Source organism: Oncorhynchus keta, chromosome 6 (genome assembly GCF_023373465.1).
Source record: "Oncorhynchus keta strain PuntledgeMale-10-30-2019 chromosome 6, Oket_V2, whole genome shotgun sequence".
Lineage (NCBI taxonomy): Eukaryota > Metazoa > Chordata > Actinopteri > Salmoniformes > Salmonidae > Oncorhynchus > Oncorhynchus keta.
In genome coordinates, this window is record NC_068426.1 from 42,158,716 (window position 1) to 42,179,176 (window position 20,461).

The following is a 20,461-nucleotide window of genomic DNA, read 5'->3' on the forward strand; positions in this document are numbered from 1 at the left end:
AAATTGCTCCCAAGGAGGTACCAGACTTGTGGAGGTTTACAATTTTAACTGATTTACTTTTATTTTCCCATGATGTCAAGCAAAGAGGTACTGAGTTTGAAGGTAGGCCTTGAAATACATCCACAGGTACACCTTCAATTGACTTCTGACCCACTGGAATTGTGATACAGTGAATTATAAGTGAATTATAAGTGAAATAATCTGTCTGTAAACAATAGTTGGAAAAATGACTTGTGTCATGCACAAGTAGATGTCCTACCGACATGCCAAAACTACAGTTTATTAACAAGAAATTTGTGGAGTGGTTTTTTTGAAAACAAGTTTTAATGACTCCAACCTAAGTGTATGTAAACTTTCGACTTCACAACTGTATCTATGTATGTCTATGGTGTGTACACATCTTGAATGTCATTTCTAGGGTTGGGGTCAATTCCATTTAAAAGTATTAAGTAAATGTAACAGGATTTTCTTTATTTCAGAGAATGTCCATAATACTAGTGGGGAAATAATACTGTGAAACACTATCATTTCACAATTAGCACCAGATGGATATTGGACATTTTCTGATATTACAATACAAAAATTCGAAAACAAAATCCTATGTGTAACATTAAAAAGGTACACCAAATGGAATTTCAGTGTAATTCCTGAATTGACTGGAATTGAAATGAAGCTGACCCCAACCCCTGTTACTTTCCTTGTCATGGTCTCCATGGCTTGCTGATTTTATGCTGTGCCTTTTAAACTGACATTGACTTGTGGTGATTGCAGTGTGATAACCTGGAAGGACCAACTTCCGGATGTCATTGAAAACGAGGCATTAAGCACGTAATGCTGATTTTTACCAGAGGTGTGGATTCGAGTCACATGACTTGGATTCTGACTCGAGTTACATTTGATGACTTGACCTGATAGAAAATATACTAACTTGAGACTTGACTTGGAGTGTCAAGACACGGGACTCAACTTTGACTTGAGACTAATGGCTTTAAAGGATCTGGCCAGGTTTGTTACTCTTTTTGTGTGCACAGAGTCTCCGTGGATTACTCTCCACGCAGCCAGAGACCGTATCACACTTGGGGGGAGAATGCGTTGGCTAGTGAAACGCTTACTCGGCTCTCTGATTTGACCAGCAAATTGTCAATCAACAAGCTAGCGCATTGAGAAGGTTATTTTAATCGGCTACATATAGACTACCATTTGTATTTAGTTTTTGCTTATTCGATCTGGTCACTAACATAGGCAGACGGTATTGGACCAAATTCTTATTTAAAAAAACATCTTATCTGTGCTTTAGAACCAAAGAGTTGCAGGTCTTGTTTAAAAAAAACATCTTATCTGTGCTTTAGAACCAAAGAGTTGCAGGTCTTATTTAAAAAAAAACATCTTATCTGTGCTTTAGAACCAAAGAGTTGCAGGTCTTATTTAAAAAAAAACATCTTATCTGTGCTTTAGAACCAAAGAGTTGCAGGTCTTATTTAAAAAAACATCTTATCTGTGCTTTAGAACCAAAGAGTTGCAGGTCTTATTTAAAAAAAACATCTTATCTGTGCTTTAGAACCAAAGAGTTGCAGGTCTTATTAAAAAAAAAACATCTTATCTGTGCTTTAGAACCAAAGAGTTGCAGGTCTTATTTAAAAAAAAACATCTTATCTGTGCTTTAGAACCAAAGAGTTGCAGGTCTTATTTAAAAAAACATTATCTGTGCTTTAGAACCAAAGAGTTGCAGGTCTTATTTTAAAAAAAACATCTTATCTGTGCTTTAGAACCAAAGAGTTGCAGGTCTTATTTAAAAAAACCATCTTATCTGTGCTTTAGAACCAAAGAGTTGCAGGTCTTATTTTAAAAAAAAACATCTTATCTGTGCTTTAGAACCAAAGAGTTGCAGGTCTTATTTAAAAAAACATCTTATCTGTGCTTTAGAACCAAAGAGTTGCAGGTCTTATTTAAAAAAAAAAACATCTTATCTGTGCTTTAGAACCAAAGAGTTGCAGGTCTTATTAAAAAAAAAACTTATCTGTGCTTTAGAACCAAAGAGTTGCAGGTCTTATTTAAAAAAAACATCTTATCTGTGCTTTAGAACCAAAGAGTTGCAGGTCTTATTTAAAAAACATCTTATCTGTGCTTTAGAACCAAAGAGTTGCAGGTCTTATTTAAAAAAACATCTTATCTGTGCTTTAGAACCAAAGAGTTGCAGGTCTTATTTAAAAAAACATCTTATCTGTGCTTTAGAACCAAAGAGTTGCAGGTCTTATTTAAAAAAACATCTTATCTGTGCTTTAGAACCAAAGAGTTGCAGGTCTTATTTAAAAAAACATCTTATCTGTGCTTTAGAACCAAAGAGTTGCAGGTCTTATTTAAAAAAAACATCTTATCTGTGCTTTAGAACCAAAGAGTTGCAGGTCTTATTTTAAAAAAAACATTATCTGTTCTTTAGAACCAAAGAGTTGCAGGTCTTATTTAAAAAAACATCTTATCTGTGCTTTAGAACCAAAGAGTTGCAGGTCTTATTTAAAAAAACATCTTATCTGTGCTTTAGAACCAAAGAGTTGCAGGTCTTATTTTTTAAAAACATCTTATCTGTGCTTTAGAACCAAAGAGTTGCAGGTCTTATTTAAAAAAACATCTTATCTGTGCTTTAGAACCAAAGAGTTGCAGGTCTTATTTAAAAAAAACATCTTATCTGTGCTTTAGAACCAAAGAGTTGCAGGTCTTATTAAAAAAACGTATCTGTGCTTTAGAACCAAAGAGTTGCAGGTCTTATTTTAAAAAAAAACATCTTATCTGTGCTTTAGAACCAAAGAGTTGCAGGTCTTATTTAAAAAAAAAAAACATCTTATCTGTGCTTTAGAACCAAAGAGTTGCAGGTCTTATTTTAAAAAAAAAAAAACATCTTACATGCAGGTCTTATTTAAAAAAACATCTTATCTGTGCTTTAGAACCAAAGAGTTGCAGGTCTTATTTAAAAAAACATCTTATCTGTGCTTTAGAACCAAAGAGTTGCAGGTCTTATTTTAAAAAAACATCTTATCTGTGCTTTAGAACCAAAGAGTTGCAGGTCTTATTTAAAAAAACATCTTATCTGTGCTTTAGAACCAAAGAGTTGCAGGTCTTATTTAAAAAAACATCTTATCTGTGCTTTAGAACCAAAGAGTTGCAGGTCTTATTTAAAAAGAACATCTTATCTGTGCTTTAGAACCAAAGAGTTGCAGGTCTTATTTAAAAAAAAACATCTTATCTGTGCTTTAGAACCAAAGAGTTGCAGGTCTTATTTTAAAAAAAACATCTTATCTGTGCTTTAGAACCAAAGAGTTGCAGGTCTTATTTAAAAAAACATCTTATCTGTGCTTTAGAACCAAAGAGTTGCAGGTCTTATTTTAAAAAACATCTTATCTGTGCTTTAGAACCAAAGAGTTGCAGGTCTTATTTAAAAAACATCTTATCTGTGCTTTAGAACCAAAGAGTTGCAGGTCTTATTTAAAAAAAAACATCTTATCTGTGCTTTAGAACCAAAGAGTTGCAGGTCTTATTTAAAAAAACATCTTATCTGTGCTTTAGAACCAAAGAGTTGCAGGTCTTATTTAAAAAAAAAAAAACATCTTATCTGTGCTTTAGAACCAAAGAGTTGCAGGTCTTATTTAAAAAAACATCTTATCTGTGCTTTAGAACCAAAGAGTTGCAGGTCTTATTTAAAAAAAACATCTTATCTGTGCTTTAGAACCAAAGAGTTGCAGGTCTTATTTTTAAAAAAAAACATCTTATCTGTGCTTTAGAACCAAAGAGTTGCAGGTCTTATTTTTAAAAAAAACATCTTATCTGTGCTTTAGAACCAAAGAGTTGCAGGTCTTATTTAAAAAACATCTTATCTGTGCTTTAGAACCAAAGAGTTGCAGGTCTTATTTTTTTTAAAAAACATCTTATCTGTGCTTTAGAACCAAAGAGTTGCAGGTCTTATTTTAAAAAAAAAACATCTTATCTGTGCTTTAGAACCAAAGAGTTGCAGGTCTTGACTCTTGACCAATAGCCAGTCATCAGCATTGGGGTACAAAGGCAGACCAGAAAGCGCTTGTTTAATTTTCTCTGGTTTTGCCTACCTAATGAATACAATCCATATAAGGTACCATCTAGAAATCTGCTACGGATGCATCTTTGCCAAAACAATAGGCTACCTGGTGATTTCATAATTCAGATAGGCCTAGTTTGGGTGGGTTATAATTATATACCTCAGTGGTGATACTGGCTATATGTCTAAAGATAGCTTTAACATTGTACTACCTTCGATACTTATGGGATGAAGATGTAACTTATTCTGGAAAATACATTTTTGTGGGGAAGAAAAAGGCTACAGACAGATCATGCTTTCCACTCAGTCCTGCAAACTCTGCCACATGTAGGTAGGCCATATCATCCTGCTTACTCTGGACTCCAGAGAAGTGACAATGTGACATGATATCCCTAGTTGATATTGACTGCTAACATGAATGGCTTTAAGCTCAAAATGCAGGTGTAAAACGCAGTTTATTTCTGTGTCTTGCGTTTTCAAAATGCATCTGCGTTTTTTGGCTGTAATGACAGGCTACATTTGGCAGTGATTGCGCGCATGCGCGGGTGTCGCAAGCTTTGAACCACTGCGTTTTGGGGATCCCAGGTCAAAAAGTTTGGGAACCACTGACCTACCGAACAGATCGCTGATTTTCTGTACAGCGATCTGTAGGATCAGGTACGGCGCAAACGTCAAATTGTAGGGAGAGGGACTTGCCATAAATGAATATTCAGCTCCACATAAACGAGATGCTCGAGAATATGAACCCATTACATTCACCAGGAATGGGGCATCAAGCAACAATTACTAGCATAGGCCGACTGGGCTTTTGGTACGTCAAAGTTGCTTGAAATGTATAATTTACTTGTGAAGCTTGCAATTGAAATATGTTTAAATTAATAATCAATGAGTTGTAGACAAAATAATGAAAGGGCTGTCTCGTAGCCTCAATAAATAGACAGATTGGTAGTTGAACAAGTCCTTGTCTGTATAGATTTTTTTTCTTTGAAAAAAACTTGACTCAACTTGACTTGCTCTTGGTATGCACGACTTGGACTTTACTCAAGACTGGACCGGTTCTACTCGGGACTTGATTTAAGACTTGGACCTTGAGACTTGCTTGTGACTCGAATAATAGTGAATTGGTCCCACCTCTGGATTTGACCATAATAACCACTCAGTAACCAGGTTTCCATCCAACCTTTTTATGCGAGCAAAGTACATGTTGGAAACAGCACAACTTTCCATATGTCGACAAAACAAAATACGCTAGACAAGGTCTGTAAAATGTATTTACGCGAGAGATGGCAATGGAAATGCCTTTATGCGCAAATATTGATATCATAGCCATGATATGGAAGTCAAATTAGATTCACGCGATGATATGTTGTGTGGTCCTCCCACTACAACTCGATAAAGAATGCAGTTTATTAGACCACATTCATTACATACATTCATTAAGATTCATTACATTCATTAAGTTATGATGAACTTCACAAGGTGGTGAAAGTGCATGCAGTGATTTAATGCTGCTTTCCAATAAATATCTAGGGTCTTACTCTAGTGTCAATGATGATCGATGCTTTGGCTGCCTTTTGACAAGTAAAAACAATCTCTCTCTTTTGTCCATAATAATGTCATCCCACCTGTATCTGCCAGCTGTCAGCTAGAGTGCCAAGACCAGAGTGGGCATATACACAACATTTATTAAAACCATCAGTGGAGTTGAAAATACGGTGGAAACCGATTCAACTTTTTTATGTGCACGAGGTAATTAACGCAGAGGACTTCATCCGCAACAGGTCAATTTAATGGAAACTCATCTCTGGCGGGGAAATGGGCTTATTTGTTTTTATGCGGATTGTAGTGGAGTCGTGAAAATCTGTCGCCTATTGGATGGAAATGTAGCTACTGTCATCCAGCTCAAGGAGCAGTAAACGTTGGGTGTGTGTGTACCAATGCCCCTACTTGTATTTGTGAGCCTGGTTGTGCATCAGAAGCCCGAAAAACAGTGTTGGGGTCAATTTGAATTGAAGTCAGTCAATTCCATAAAGTAAACTGAAATTCAAATTGACCCCATACACTGCCGAAAAAGTTATGTTCTCACTGATGGTCATACATCCTACTTCGCTCTCTCCAGTCCTCCTCCGGCCCTGCCCCCAAAGAAGCGCCAGTCGGCCCCGTCGCCCACCCGGGTGGCAGTGGTGAGCCCCATGAGCCGTGGCTCCAGCCTGCCCTGCAGCGTACATAGACGGGTACCAACACACACACACCTCACCAGAGACACATACCAGTAATTTGTAAGGTTATTGTTGAGTAACACCCACATATTCCACTTGTCCAATGGTAATGGTAGTACAGTGGTCTAGAGAAACTGTGTCAGAGTATGGTGTTGAATCGGGTGGATTATAATGGGCCGATACAGACTAGTGATCAGACTTGATTAGGCCATTAACAGCTCCACAAAGGTCTGTCTTATTTCCTGAAACTGTGTTGCTGACATCTGTGTCTGTTTTTCATTGTGTTTGTCTGTCCGCCTGCCTGCCTGTCTGTCTCTGTGTCTCTGCAGCAGCAGGACTATGAGCAGGAGCTCCTCCAGAGGCGTTTCTCAGGCGGTAGCCAGTCGTACAGGGGCAACTCCCCGCGCCTCTCGCCCTGCAGCAGCATGGGAAAGCTCAGCAAGTCTGACGAGCATCTCTGCTCCATGGAACAGGACAGTGGACGGTGCTCCCAAAATACTAGTTGTGAGACGCTGGGTAGGGATGCACACACACGCATATATAGATAGAGAGAGAGATATATATATATATATATATACACATATATATATATATACACACACACAAAATACTAGTTGTGAGAAGCTGGGTAGGGATGCACACACAGGCATATATATACACACACACATGCATGCAGTTGAAGTTGGAAGTTAACATACACTTAGGTTGGAGTCATTAAAACTCATTTTTCAACCACCCCACAAATTTCTTGTTCAGCAAACTATAGTTTTGGCAAGTCAGTTAGGACATATACTTTGTGCAGGACACTTAATTTTTCCAACAATTGTTTACAGACAGATTATTTAATTTATAATTCACTGTATCACAATTCCAGTGGGTCAGAAGTTTACAAACACTAAGTTGACTGTGCCTTTAAACAGCTTGGAAATTCCAGAAAATGATGTCATGGCTTTAGAAGCTTCTGATAGGCAAATTGACATCATTTGAGTCAATTGGAGGTGTACCTTTTGGATGTATTTCAAGGCCTACTGTCAATCTCAGTGCCTCTTTGCCTCCTAGAGATGAACGTACTTTGGTGTGAAAAGTGCAAATCAATCCCAGAACAACAGCAAAGGACATTGTGAAGATGCTGGAAGAAACAGGTACAAAAGTATCTATAGTCACAGTAAAACGAGTCCTATATCGACGTAACCTGAAAGGCCGCTCAGCAAGGAAGAAGCCACTGCTCCAAAACCGCCATAAAAAAGCCGGACTATGGTTTGCAACTGCACATGGGGACAAAGATCGTACTTTTTGGAGAAATGTCCTCTGGTCTGATGAAACAAAAATAGAACTGTTTGGCCACAATGACCATCATTATGTTTGGAGGAAAAAGGGGGAGGCTTGCAAGCTGAAGAACACCATCCCAACCGTGAAGCATGGGGGTGGCAGCATCATGTTATGGGGGTGCTTTGCTGCAGGAGGGACTGGTGCACTTCACAAAATAAATGGCATCATGAGGGAGGACAATTATGTGGATATATTGAAGCAATATCACAAGACATCAGTCAGGAAGTTAAAGCTTGATTACAAATGGGTCTTCCAACTGGACAATGACCCCAAGCATACTTCCAAAGTTGTGGAAAAATGGCTTAAGGACAACCAAGTCAAGGTATTAGAGTGGCCATCACAAAGCCCTGACCTCAATCCTATAGAAAATGTGTGGACAGAAGTGAAAACGCGTGTGCGAGCAAGGAGGCCTTACAAACCTGACTCAGTTACACCAGCTCTGTCAGGAGGAATGGGCCAACATTCACCCAACTTATTGTGGGAAGCTCGTGGAAGGCTACCCGAAACGTTTGACCCAAGTTAAACAATTTAAAGGCAATGCTACCAAATACTAATTGAGTGTATGTAAACTTCTGACCCACTGGGAATGTGATGAAATAAATAAAAGCTGAAATAAATCACTCTTATTATTATTCTGACATTTCACGTTCTTAAAATGAAGTGGTGATCCTAACTGACCAGAGAGGGAATTTTTACTAGGATTAAATGTCAGGAACTTGTGTGAGGATGACGGACACGGGCTTGGTTAGAGACGATTACTATCCAACGGAGTGCTGCGATTGGTTGCCCCAAATTCTGGGGGCGGGGCATTTGTTTTACATGTGCACTTATCATACCCAGAGGCATATTCTCTCACACATGAGAGCACTCTATTTTTAAAATACTCACTTCAAATGTCACCAGCTTAACCGTAACCACCAATACTGCATTTCAAAGACTGTTTCCCTCTTTCTCTCGATCTCTCCTCTTGTTTCTCTTCAGACACGGAGAGTTACGACCCAGACTATGACTTCCTCCACCAGGACCTCTCAGTCTTCACTGGGGACCCCCTCGCCCCCTCAGGGGTCACCTCTCTGTCGCCCCTCCCTGAGTCCCACAGCGAGTCATCCTCCCCCGTCCCTCCTCCCAACCGCTTTAGCTCCCCACCCGCCCCCCACCCTCACCACTTTGAATACTGGACCCCCCAGCCCGGTTCTCACATCAGCCCCTTGCACCCTTGCCGCCTCAGCGCGCCTCCAGCGTTACCCCAGAAGAAGCGGCGCAGCGCCCAGGTGTCGCCCTATCCGGACGGGTGCTGGGGTGGTTCCTCGCGGGGGGCCCTCTACGAGAGGTTCCCCTCGCAGTACGATAACCTGTCGGAAGAGGAGCTGCTGCACCCCACGCCCCCCTTCCCCCTCTTCACGCCCATCTCACCCATGCCCCAGAGCAACGGGGGCGTGTTTGTGGCCCAGTACCTGGCCAGCGAGAACGCAGACGTTCCCTCTAGTCCACCGCCGCTGCCCGAGAAGAGGAACAAGCACGGTGAGTGATGGAGAGATGGGGTGTGGGGGAGAAAAGGATAGAAGGAGTGGAAGAGAGAATTACAGAAAAATTGAGAGAGAAGGAAAGAAAAAGAGCAGGAGGATGATTGAGGAAGGGAAGGAGATGGTTTAGGGAGATTAAACACAGAGAGAGATAAATGAAACACGAGGAAGATTGAAGGAGGAAAGGATAGAGACTGAGGGAGAGAGGTGTTTTAGAGTGCTAACTTAGCTGCAGTGTCATTCATGCATGACTCATGTTTAAGAAATCTGCCACAGAGAATAGAGGGAGGAAGTGTAACTCCAGGACAAGCACAATGGACTCCTGATCCACTGGCAGTTGGGTACAGAGGTCGCAAATATGTAACTTCCTGCCAAGCTATGATGTCATTTCCTGTTGACATTTTTTTATATTTACATTTTTGTCATTTAGTGGCCGCTCCAGAGCGGAAATCGAACCCACAACCAATGTTCCCTCTAAGCTGCGTGGGCGCAGTAGCCCTTCATAAATAAAATAAATAAAAATTTTAAAAAAGCCCACAGAGAGAAGCACGAGATTTAACTTCCCTCAACTTTCTGGAGCAGTGGTCACCAACGGGTCGACTGGTCGATCTCCAAGGCATTCCTAGTCGATCGCAAAACATTTCTGTAAACAACGGTAGATGCACCCGATTCAGCTGCCCTGCACTCCAGGTAGGCGAACGGCCCGCCTTCCTAGCGTGCCCAGAGTACAAATCAACTGCGCTATAGGCCTACCGCTGGCCAATCAGATGGCTTAGATGACCATGTCTGCAGTAATGTAGCAGGCATCAAAGAAAGCTACAGCAAAGTTGATACTCTTGAGATTTCCAAACGTTTAAAACCATGGCTGGAGAGAGACTGTCAATGAATACAGCAAAAATATGCTGTTTTTATGACTGAGTTCATGTTGAAGTTGTTACTCAGAAAAGTGTTGACAGTTCTAAAGCCATAAAATGCGTATTCTTCCTATTTCCACTCAGCGCTACAACAAGCACTGCAGCAGTAATGAAGGAGTAGGAAAGTGTATCTAATGGCTGGGGTTTTAGGCTGGGTTTCTGTACAGCACTTTGAGATATCAGCTGATGTAAGAAGGGCTATATAAATAAATGTGATTTGATTAGCGGCCGGGGTCTTTTTTAATATTGAGGAATATTTCACTTTCTCAGTTCATTGGAGTAACAACATGAATTTGAGCATGAGGCATAAATAATGCGGTGCGACTCTAGTTTTGCCATCATCTGGAAGACTCTGTCCCTTATTGGTAAGGTATAGCGGAGGCATGTTGAGAGGTGGACCCTCAGTCTGCTGCTCTCTCCCTCCTCTGAGACGGACCATTTCGATGCAGGCACCGTCATCCTAATAAAATAAAAAGCAAATTCTTTAAATGTATGCTCACTCAGCTGTGCTTCACAAGTAGATCAATTCACAACAGATCAATTACCAGTGCGATCATATATGATCATATGCGTCAAATTTTGAAATCTTTTTTTTTTTTATGTCCCCGAACAAGAATGCATCGGCAGGGGAATTCAAGCAAAGCCAATGTGCGGTGGGCCTATAGCTCACTGCACAAACCTCATTGCTGTTTTTAGTTGGTTAATGTTGCATAGGTTTACATTTTTAAGTCGTGTAAAAAAAAGAAATCTGAGCGGTAGATCTCTGTTTGCATTTTGACTCCCAAGTGATCTTAACCCACGAAAGGTTGGTGACCACTGTTCTAGAGTTTTCCCTGTTAACACCATCAACGTTTCCCTTTACTGTGGGTATTGTGATCAAATCAACGCAATATTAGTCACTTTCAATGCAACATACCGAAACAAAACTGACTGTGCAAGAGATTTTGTTGCAGGCCAAATGCATCGGAGTAGGATTTCTATTGCATTGACATGCTCTACTCAGCCCATACTCTACACAGACCGGTGTGGTATAAAAATCAGAGCTGCAGTAAGCCTATATGCAAATAGACTATTGGATCTCTGCCATTTACTTTGAACTGGACTGTGTTAACAGCATGAGCGGTCGTGAGTAGATTAGCTTAGATTGAGGTCAAAGCGAAAGCTGCATGAAGCCAAGTGTGCATTTTGTTCATATCCTTTGCTAGTTAGTGAGTTATTAGTCCAGTTATAGATATGTGTACATTTCTAGACGTATATGAAAAGTGAATCAGGTAAAGAGCTTATTTTTTGCCTTAAAGGGACAGTGTTGCATTGTGAGACGGGCTTGAATAAGTTAAGTGGCCAATAGGCAGAGGGCAGCATAATTTATCTGATTCTCTGTAATAATGGTATGGGAATAATAATAATGCATTTTATTTTGCTAAATGTTTTCTTGCATCAAACAACACAATAACATGTTCAGTCACCTCCTTGTCTGAAGGTGAAGTGGATAAACGGGTTAATGTCAAGCCCGACATGTTTTTTTCCAAAGGTCTCATGGACTGTAGACCTACATTGAACACCACACATTGGCTGCTTACTGTAGGCTGAATGATAGAACAGATATGTCCATGTTAAAATGTTATGGGAGGCATTTTCTCCATGGTTTTTGATGGTTTTTGCGCTCAGCAAACCTGAAATTTGCTCAGTGCCAAAAACATGTTTGAGGGAACATTGCCCACAAGCCTGGCGTTGCAAGCTACATGCTCTACCAACTGATCCACTCGGGACTGTTGACCTATGATGCCACTTCCTGTCAAGCTATGCCATTTCTTGTCAAACTGACCTCTTTTAACATTACATGACCTCACTCCTATCTTAGGAACATGCAGAGCTAATATTGTGTTTAAGGGAGTTATCGTGTCTATGATTACGCTAAATCTTGCAGTTATAATTCCCTGCATCACCTATGATTGATGCATGGTAGTGTGCATATTAACATTTAACTTGAAATAACTTTTAATGTCTCGCGGTGCCCCCCAGTCCTGGCGTACATGCAGTTTGTGGAGGACTACTCGGAGCCCCAGCCCTCCGTGTTCTACCAGACGCCGCAGAGCGAGAGCATCTACGAGCAGAGGAACAAGCGCTTCCAGGATGTCTGCGGCCTCAATGACTCCTTCAGCAGCACCGACTCGGTCCACGAGCCCTTGCCCGTACCCCTCTTCCCGCCTCCCGCCTTGCCCCCCAAGCAGAGGCAGCTGGTGAGTGTCTGTGTGTGTGTTCCTCCTCAAGTCCTCACCACGCAATCACACATTATTTCACCCTTACTGACCACCCCCGCCTCAGACCTCACCAGTGGAATTTCACAATCCTCCGTAGAGATCGATGCACTGGTTATGATGTGGTTATGACGGTGGAGCGAGCAAGTGCACACTGGGAAAGCGTGGAGAATTTGGATCCAAAGGTTTCTTGTGTAAGGTCTCCTTTCCAGGTCGACATCCATCCATATCCTTATGTACATATTCCTTATCCCCTTACACTGTGTATAAGACAGTAGTTTTGGAATTGTTAGTTAGATTACTTGTTGGTTATCACTGCATTGTCGGAACTAGAAGCACAAGCATTTCGCTACACTCGCATTAACATCTGCTAACCATGTGTATGTGACAAATAACATTTGATTTGATTTGCAGTCATGGTTGAGTGCTGAATAAACGATGACAGATTTTACTTGTAGGAGTTTTAAGGTTTGGTGATTTAACACTTTTAACTTAAGTTTTAAATCAACAATTAAATGAGAAAATGTAAAAGGTGACAGTTTAAAGCCCCCTGTGGGGGAAACAGTGAGGTCGTGGAGATCACAACAGTAGTTATATGCCTGGAGGTCAAAGGTGAGAGGTCCGATTCCCACGGTGGTCATATGCTGTATAACACCCCAGAGGACAGTTGACCCATGTCTCTATGTCATTGGCAACCAGTGGTGTGGAACATGTGTGAACTATAAACTATTTTAACACTTGCCCCTAAATCCCCCTACCCCAAAACATGTAAATGTTAGACTACAAATGGTGCCTTCCTGTGTTATAGTTAAGCCAAAATGTTTTCTATTCTACTTGAGCCATTTACTTTTAATGTTCATATTCTTACGTTTTATTTCTTATTGTTGTTGCATCACTGAGAAGGAACCTGCAAGTAAGCCTCTAGTTGTACGGTGTATACCAACCCTAACCCGTACAACTAATTAAACAAAACGACCCCCTATGGAGGTGAATGTGAAGCAGGGTTGTGTTCATGAGGGCACGCAACATATAACAGTTAAATTAAATAGAGCATTTCTTATTGGACAATTCTAGGTAGTCCCTCTCCTGTTTCAGTCCTTGTTCATCAGCTTGAGGCCTGATGAACACGACCCAGAAGAAGAACTCTGAGGTAACTTGTGCTAGTGTAGTGGTTGTTGGCTTGTTGGCTGGGAAGGACAGTAATTCCAGAGCTGCTTCCTGCTTCCAGGAATCCATTCCTCATCAGTGTTCTCTTTATCTCTCCCCTCTTCTGTTCAGATCAGTCTCTCGTTCTCTCTCTCCATCTACCCCCAGTCCTCTTCAGTCTGCCTAGTCTCTCTCTTTCTCTCTCCATCTACCCCCAGTCCTCTTCAGTCTGCCTAGTCTCTCTCTTTCTCTCTCCATCTACCCCCAGTCCTCTTCAGTCTGCCTAGTCTCTCTCTTTCTCTCTCTCCATTTACCCCCAGTCCTCTTCAGTCTGCCTAGTCTCTCTCTTTCTCTCTCCATCTACCCCCAGTCCTCTTCAGTCTGCCTAGTCTCTCGTTTTCTCTCTCCATCTACCCCCAGTCCTCTTCAGTCTGCCTAGTCTCTCTCTTTCTCTCTCCATCTACCCCCAGTCCTCTTCAGTCTGCCTAGTCTCTCTCTTTCTCTCTCCATCTACCCCCAGTCCTCTTCAGTCTGCCTAGTCTCTCGTTTTCTCTCTCCATCTACCCCCAGTCCTCTTCAGTCTGCCTAGTCTCTCTCTTTCTCTCTCCATCTACCCCCAGTCCTCTTCAGTCTGCCTAGTCTCTCTCTTTCTCTCTCCATCTACCCCCAGTCCTCTTCAGTCTGCCTAGTCTCTCTCTTTCTCTCTCCATCTACCCCCAGTCCTCTTCAGTCTGCCTAGTCTCTCTCTTTCTCTCTCCATCTACCCCCAGTCCTCTTCAGTCTGCCTAGTCTCTGTTTTCTCTCTCCATCTACCCCCAGTCCTCTTCAGTCTGCCTAGTCTCTCTCTTTCTCTCTCCATCTACCCCCAGTCCTCTTCAGTCTGCCTAGTCTCTCTCTTTCTCTCTCCATCTACCCCCAGTCCTCTTCAGTCTGCCTAGTCTCTCGTTTTCTCTCTCCATCTACCCCCAGTCCTCTTCAGTCTGCCTAGTCTCTCTCTTTCTCTCTCCATCTACCCCCAGTCCTCTTCAGTCTGCCTAGTCTCTCTCTTTCTCTCTCCATCTACCCCCAGTCCTCTTCAGTCTGCCTAGTCTCTCTCTTTCTCTCTCCATCTACCCCCAGTCCTCTTCAGTCTGCCTAGTCTCTCTCTTTCTCTCTCCATCTACCCCCAGTCCTCTTCAGTCTGCCTAGTCTCTCGTTTTCTCTCTCCATCTACCCCCAGTCCTCTTCAGTCTGCCTAGTCTCTCTCTTTCTCTCTCCATCTACCCCCAGTCCTCTTCAGTCTGCCTAGTCTCTCTCTTTCGCTCTCCATTTACCCCCAGTCCTCTTCAGTCTGCCTAGTCTCTCTCTTTCTCTCTCCATCTACCCCCAGTCCTCTTCAGTCTGCCTAGTCTCTCTCTTTCTCTCTCCATCTACCTCCAGTCCTCTTCAGTCTGCCTAGTCTCTCGTTTTCTCTCTCCATCTACCCCCAGTCCTCTTCAGTCTGCCTAGTCTCTCTCTTTCTCTCTCCATCTACCCCCAGTCCTCTTCAGTCTGCCTAGTCTCTCTCTTTCTCTCTCCATCTACCCCCAGTCCTCTTCAGTCTGCCTAGTCTCTCGTTTTCTCTCTCCATCTACCCCCAGTCCTCTTCAGTCTGCCTAGTCTCTCTCTTTCTCTCTCCATCTACCCCCAGTCCTCTTCAGTCTGCCTAGTCTCTCTCTTTCTCTCTCCATCTACCCCCAGTCCTCTTCAGTCTGCCTAGTCTCTCTTTCTCTCTCCATCTACCCCCAGTCCTCTTCAGTCTGCCTAGTCTCTCTCTTTCTCTCTCCATCTACCCCCAGTCCTCTTCAGTCTGCCTAGTCTCTCGTTTTCTCTCTCCATCTACCCCCAGTCCTCTTCAGTCTGCCTAGTCTCTCTCTTTCTCTCTCCATCTACCCCCAGTCCTCTTCAGTCTGCCTAGTCTCTCTCTTTCTCTCTCCATCTACCCCCAGTCCTCTTCAGTCTGCCTAGTCTCTCTCTTTCTCTCTCCATCTACCTCCAGTCCTCTTCAGTCTGCCTAGTCTCTCGTTTTCTCTCTCCATCTACCCCCAGTCCTCTTCCGTCTGCCTAGTCTCTCTCTTTCTCTCTCCATCTACCCCCAGTCCTCTTCAGTCTGCCTAGTCTCTCTCTTTCTCTCTCCATCTACCCCCAGTCCTCTTCAGTCTGCCTAGTCTCTCGTTTTCTCTCTCCATCTACCCCCAGTCCTCTTCAGTCTGCCTAGTCTCTCGTTTTCTCTCTCCATCTACCCCCAGTCCTCTTCAGTCTGCCTAGTCTCTCGTTTTCTCTCTCCATCTACCCCCAGTCCTCTTCAGTCTGCCTAGTCTCATTTTCTCTCTCCATCTACCCCCAGTCCTCTTCAGTCTGCCTAGTCTCATTTTCTCTCTCCATCTACCCCCAGTCCTCTTCAGTCTGCCTAGTCTCTCTCTTTCTCTCTCCATCTACCCCCAGTCCTCTTCAGTCTGCCTAGTCTCTCTCTTTCTCTCTCCATCTACCCCCAGTCCTCTTCAGTCTGCCTAGTCTCTCTCTTTCTCTCTCCATCTACCCCCAGTCCTCTTCAGTCTGCCTAGTCTCTCTCTTTCTCTCTCCATCTACCCCCAGTCCTCTTCAGTCTGCCTAGTCTCTCTCTTTGTCTCTCCATCTACCCCCAGTCCTCTTCAGTCTGCCTAGTCTCTCTCGTTCTCTCTCTCCATCTACCCCCAGTCCTCTTCAGTCTGCCTAGTCTCTCTCGTTCTCGCTCTCCATCTACCCCCAGTCCTCTTCAGTCTGCCTAGTCTCTCTCGTTCTCTCTCTCCATCTACCCCCAGTCCTCTTCAGTCTGCCTAGTCTCTCTCTTTCTCTCTCCATCTACCCCCAGTCTTCTTCAGTCTGCCTAGTCTCTCTCTTTCTCGTTCTAAGTGGTGTATGTCGGTGGTAACCCCTACCAGACAAGTTGAGACTTGCCTTTCTCAAAATCATTCTCTCTATCAAATCCAGTCATTTTATCTTAGTCCTGGTTGCCCTGGGTTAGTTGAGACGTCTGTCTGATTGACAGTCCGGTCGGTCAATCAGTCAATGGAGGTGGGAACCCGGGGAGAGGGGCTAAGGATGTCAGGGGGTGGTCAGATAGATTTGATTGGCCCAACCTTCTTCAGGTTAATGGAGATTGGTTCAACTTGGCTGTGGGTTGAGGTATAAAAGAGGTTAGATTCTACACACTGGTGTCATGTGGTTTGTCAGCCATTTTACTAAAGACTACACATGGGTAGAAACTAGATGGCTACTGGACTGCTCAATGGACTCATGGGCTATTGACTGCGAGCCAGTAAGGGTGCAATGGATTCTGCACCCTTGAGTGGATATTGCGCTTAGTGCCAGATTTATCCACAACTAGAAACCCAAATGAAAATCGTCTGCTGGAGTAGACTTATGTAAACCATGCATGGGATGTCTGTGGGAGATTTGTGTATGTATTCCAATTCCATGCCTGGATTTCACGCTGCAGACCTCACTACAGTACAATACTATACATAACCTACCACTGAGCGACAGAGTAATAAAGCTCTGGTCCGCTGTTCTCCTTCTGCAAACCACCAGCCTTTTAGTTTGAGGATTTCTGTTGTACACTTTACTGTACTGTACAGTCCAACTGTATTTCTCTCCTCGTTCCTCCTCCTCCGTCTCTCCTGGTAATCTGGGCTGGTGGTGTAGGGGGCTTGAAGAGTGTGTGACCTGGGTAGGATAAGCCTGTTTGTATCTCCTCGTCCTCCTCCTGCCTTCCAATAAGCCAACATGTTACAGGCTTTAAAAACTCTTGACTTTACACGGCTTTGAGAAAATTAAAGCAATTTAGATGGTCTGCCAGTCGGATAATAAGATGGCAAGAGAGAAAGAGAGAAAGAGAGAAAGAGAGAAAGAGAGAAAGAGAGAAAGAGAGAAAGAGAGAAAGCGAAAATCACATTTCTCCTGTTTCGAGGTGTGTGTAGTTTGGCCTGGTTTCTTTGAAGCAACACAGTTCAGAGAGAGAGACGTCTGGTTTAAGATGGTCAGATCCAAACACTGTTTGAGCCAAACAGGTCTCGGCTCTTTTGGGGTGTCCCAACCCCTAGAGATGGTCCTTCTGTAGCTCAGTTGGTAGAGCATGGCGCTTGTAACGCCAGGGTAGTGGGTTCGATTCCCGGGACCACCCATACGTAGAATGTTTGCACACATGACTGTAAGTCGCTTTGGATAAAAGCGTCTGCTAAATGGCATATATTATTATTATTATATGACGCTTAGCAATGACCTTTCCTGACCCTGTGGCTGGCTTAATGTTCAGTGTCCGCAACAAGGAGTCTTCTGTGTGTTTCTTCTTCTGTGGTAGACGTTTCTGCAAGACTTCATTTTGTACTAATGCTATCAACTTAACTCTCTTTAACTCTGTCTTTTATAGCTCTGGCGAAGGCTGTGAGGCCGATACGTAAAGCTTATTAGAGAGCAGTGATACGATCAAGGGCAGTGTGGGGGTTCCTTCTTCTTTCTCATCGCTCTGATTCTGAAACGGGATTTGATCTTACACTGCTTTCTCTTCTTAGTGTGATAAAGTTCTGTCTTTATTTTCTCTGTGTCTTCTACCTTTCTCTCATCTTCTCTTTAATTCTTATTTTTCTCCCTCTATTCCCACTGCCCCTCTCTTCTTATTTGTCTATCCCCTCTTTCTTTTCATTCGTTCTCTCTTCCTCAGGCCTCCCACTCTTCCTCCCCCTCTTCTTCCTCATCCTCCTCTCTGCCGTGCCACCTCCACCCTTCATTGGTGGCGGCAGCAGAGGAGGTGGGCTCTGGCCTGGGGCTCAGCCTATCGGTCTCTAGCTCCTCCTACCTTAGTGGACACTCCTCGCTGACCACGCCCATGGTGAGTCTACCTGATTGGCCCCCGGTGGCCCAAAGGCTGGGCCTCCCGTGTGCTGTGTGTTCTGGTTCCGTTTGGTGCTGTGATCTTGTGTGTTGTGTGGTACTGCCTGTATGATTTCCCTGGATCCACGTGGTGTGGTTCTGATTGTCCTGAATGGCACATGGTCCCTGTGTTTTGTTGTTTGTCTCTGGCATGGTTCCGACATTGATGGCGATAGCGGTGTGCTATCGTCGCACACATGGTGTGTGTGTGTGTGTGTATTGACGTGTGTTGTAATACTTCGGTTTAGCATCATAAGATGCAAAGTAATGCATTTCTGATGTTTATTTTTAATTTTTCCTGAAAACAACCGGCACAGAAGTGGTTATGTGGAACAAGTGGAGTCAAAGAGGAGTCCCAAATTACAATCTTACAAAGCAGGGACCTCTATAGCAGATAGAAACCTGGTGGTGATTGAGGTTGTGGTCTGTAGCTGAGCACATGATCGAGTTAACACTTGACACGGTTTTCCATCTCATAACCTCAAACCTCCATCCGCCTCCTATCGAATAATGTTGGTCTTAGGGTGTGGCCTGACCCCGTGTGACCCCTGGGTGTGAGGGGCACACTGAGGAGGTCGGCGGGGGGGGGGGGAAGTGGTGTGTATCTTCCTGTGGAATCTAGAGGAATGCATGACATTTGGACCTGGCCTGATGTAAAACAGATTCCTCCTCCTGTCCTTCTCTTCTTTCTCCTCTTCGTCCTCTCTCATTCTTCTACCACCTCCTACTCTACCCCTTTCTCCTTCCTGCTCTACCCTCTTCTGCCCCTTAAATCAAATCCAACATTATTTCTAGTTTAATTTCAACATCACAGCATCTCCCTCCTCTCTCTGATACACATATCTTGCCTCCCCCCCAGCCTGTGTGTTTGCCAGTGGAATGTTCACATTCCTCAAGTCCTCGGGGCATGATGTTTTGAGGCGATGTCATGGAGATGGGAGTCATTTAAAGGAATTGATTTATTGTGAACAATGTAATTTCAGTGGAAAATTATTATTCTACGCTCTGTCTGTGTCTGTGTCTGTCTCTGTGTCTGTCTCTGTGTCTGTCTCTGTGTCTGTCTCTGTGTCTGTCTCTGTGTCTGTGTCTGTGTCTGTCTGTCTGTGTTTCGGTCGGTCTGTCTGTCTGTGTCTCGGTCTGTCTGTCTGTGTCTCGGTCTGTCTGTCTGTGTGTCTCGGTCTGTCTGTCTGTGTGTCTCGGTCTGTCTGTCTGTGTGTCTCGGTCTGTCTGTCTGTGTGTCTCGGTCTGTCTGTCTGTGTGTCTCGGTCTGTCTGTCTGTGTGTCTCGGTCTGTCTGTCTGTGTGTCTCGGTCTGTCTGTCTGTGTGTCTCGGTCTGTCTGTGTGTCTGTCTCGGTCTGTCTGTGTGTCTGTCTCTGTCTGTCTGTCTCGGTCTGTCTGTGTCTCTTTCTGTGTCTGTCTGTCTGTGTGTGCGCGCAGACCTGTGTTGTCAAGTATATATGGTTGTACGTTTGTGGAGAATAGTATGGAGAACATTTGTTGGATGGAAAGAAAATAAGCTGTCCTTAAGTTTTCAGTGGAAACATCATAGTTCGTTCTCCCTCCTCTTTTGCATACCCTAGGTGCTGTAGGTTTAGTGTGTGTGGGGGGAGCATGCATGCCAGTGTGTGTGTGGTGTTTATCAGTGATCTATGTGCTGGCTGCTCTGTGTGTGCTGGTATGTATGCAGGAACATGACGGGGGTTGATATGCACAACGTTTTACACACACAATCTCAGACACACGAACACACACAATCTCAGACACACGAACACACACACAATCTCAGACACACGAACACACACATTCTCAGACACACGAACACACACACAATCTCAGACACACGAACACACACATTCTCAGACACACGAACACACACACAATCTCAGACACACGAACACACAATCTCAGACACACAAACACACACAATCTCAGACACACAAACACACACATTCTCAGACACACAAACACACACATTCTCAGACACACAAACACACACAATCTCAGACACACAAACACACACAATCTCAGACACACAAACACACACAATCTCAGACACACAAACACACACAATCTCAGACACACA

The 20,461-nt window shown here is 43.5% G+C and overlaps 1 protein-coding gene and 1 long non-coding RNA gene across 5 annotated transcripts in view; both read left to right on the plus strand.

Annotated features, from left to right (window-relative positions):
* Window positions 1-20,461, plus strand: part of LOC118385597 (rap guanine nucleotide exchange factor 1-like) — a 100,039-nt gene that overhangs the window by 66,368 nt on the left and 13,210 nt on the right. The window contains exons 8-12 of the mRNA XM_052521649.1: window positions 6,183-6,297; window positions 6,612-6,798; window positions 8,593-9,132; window positions 12,071-12,288; window positions 18,170-18,337. Of these exons, the coding sequence (XP_052377609.1) occupies window positions 6,183-6,297; window positions 6,612-6,798; window positions 8,593-9,132; window positions 12,071-12,288; window positions 18,170-18,337 (1,228 nt within the window). The remainder of the gene's footprint in view (window positions 1-6,182; window positions 6,298-6,611; window positions 6,799-8,592; window positions 9,133-12,070; window positions 12,289-18,169; window positions 18,338-20,461) is intronic.
* LOC127930806 (uncharacterized) lies at window positions 1,328-3,731 on the plus strand. 4 transcript variants are annotated; one of them, XR_008139558.1, is made up of 6 exons: window positions 1,328-1,471; window positions 2,097-2,350; window positions 2,454-2,555; window positions 2,905-3,212; window positions 3,266-3,574; window positions 3,632-3,731. It is a non-coding gene; the product is annotated as an uncharacterized LOC127930806 (long non-coding RNA). The 4 variants fall into 4 exon arrangements; XR_008139557.1 differs by having other exon boundaries at window positions 1,328-1,418; XR_008139555.1 differs by lacking the exon at window positions 1,328-1,471 and adding an exon at window positions 1,582-1,782 and having other exon boundaries at window positions 2,045-2,350.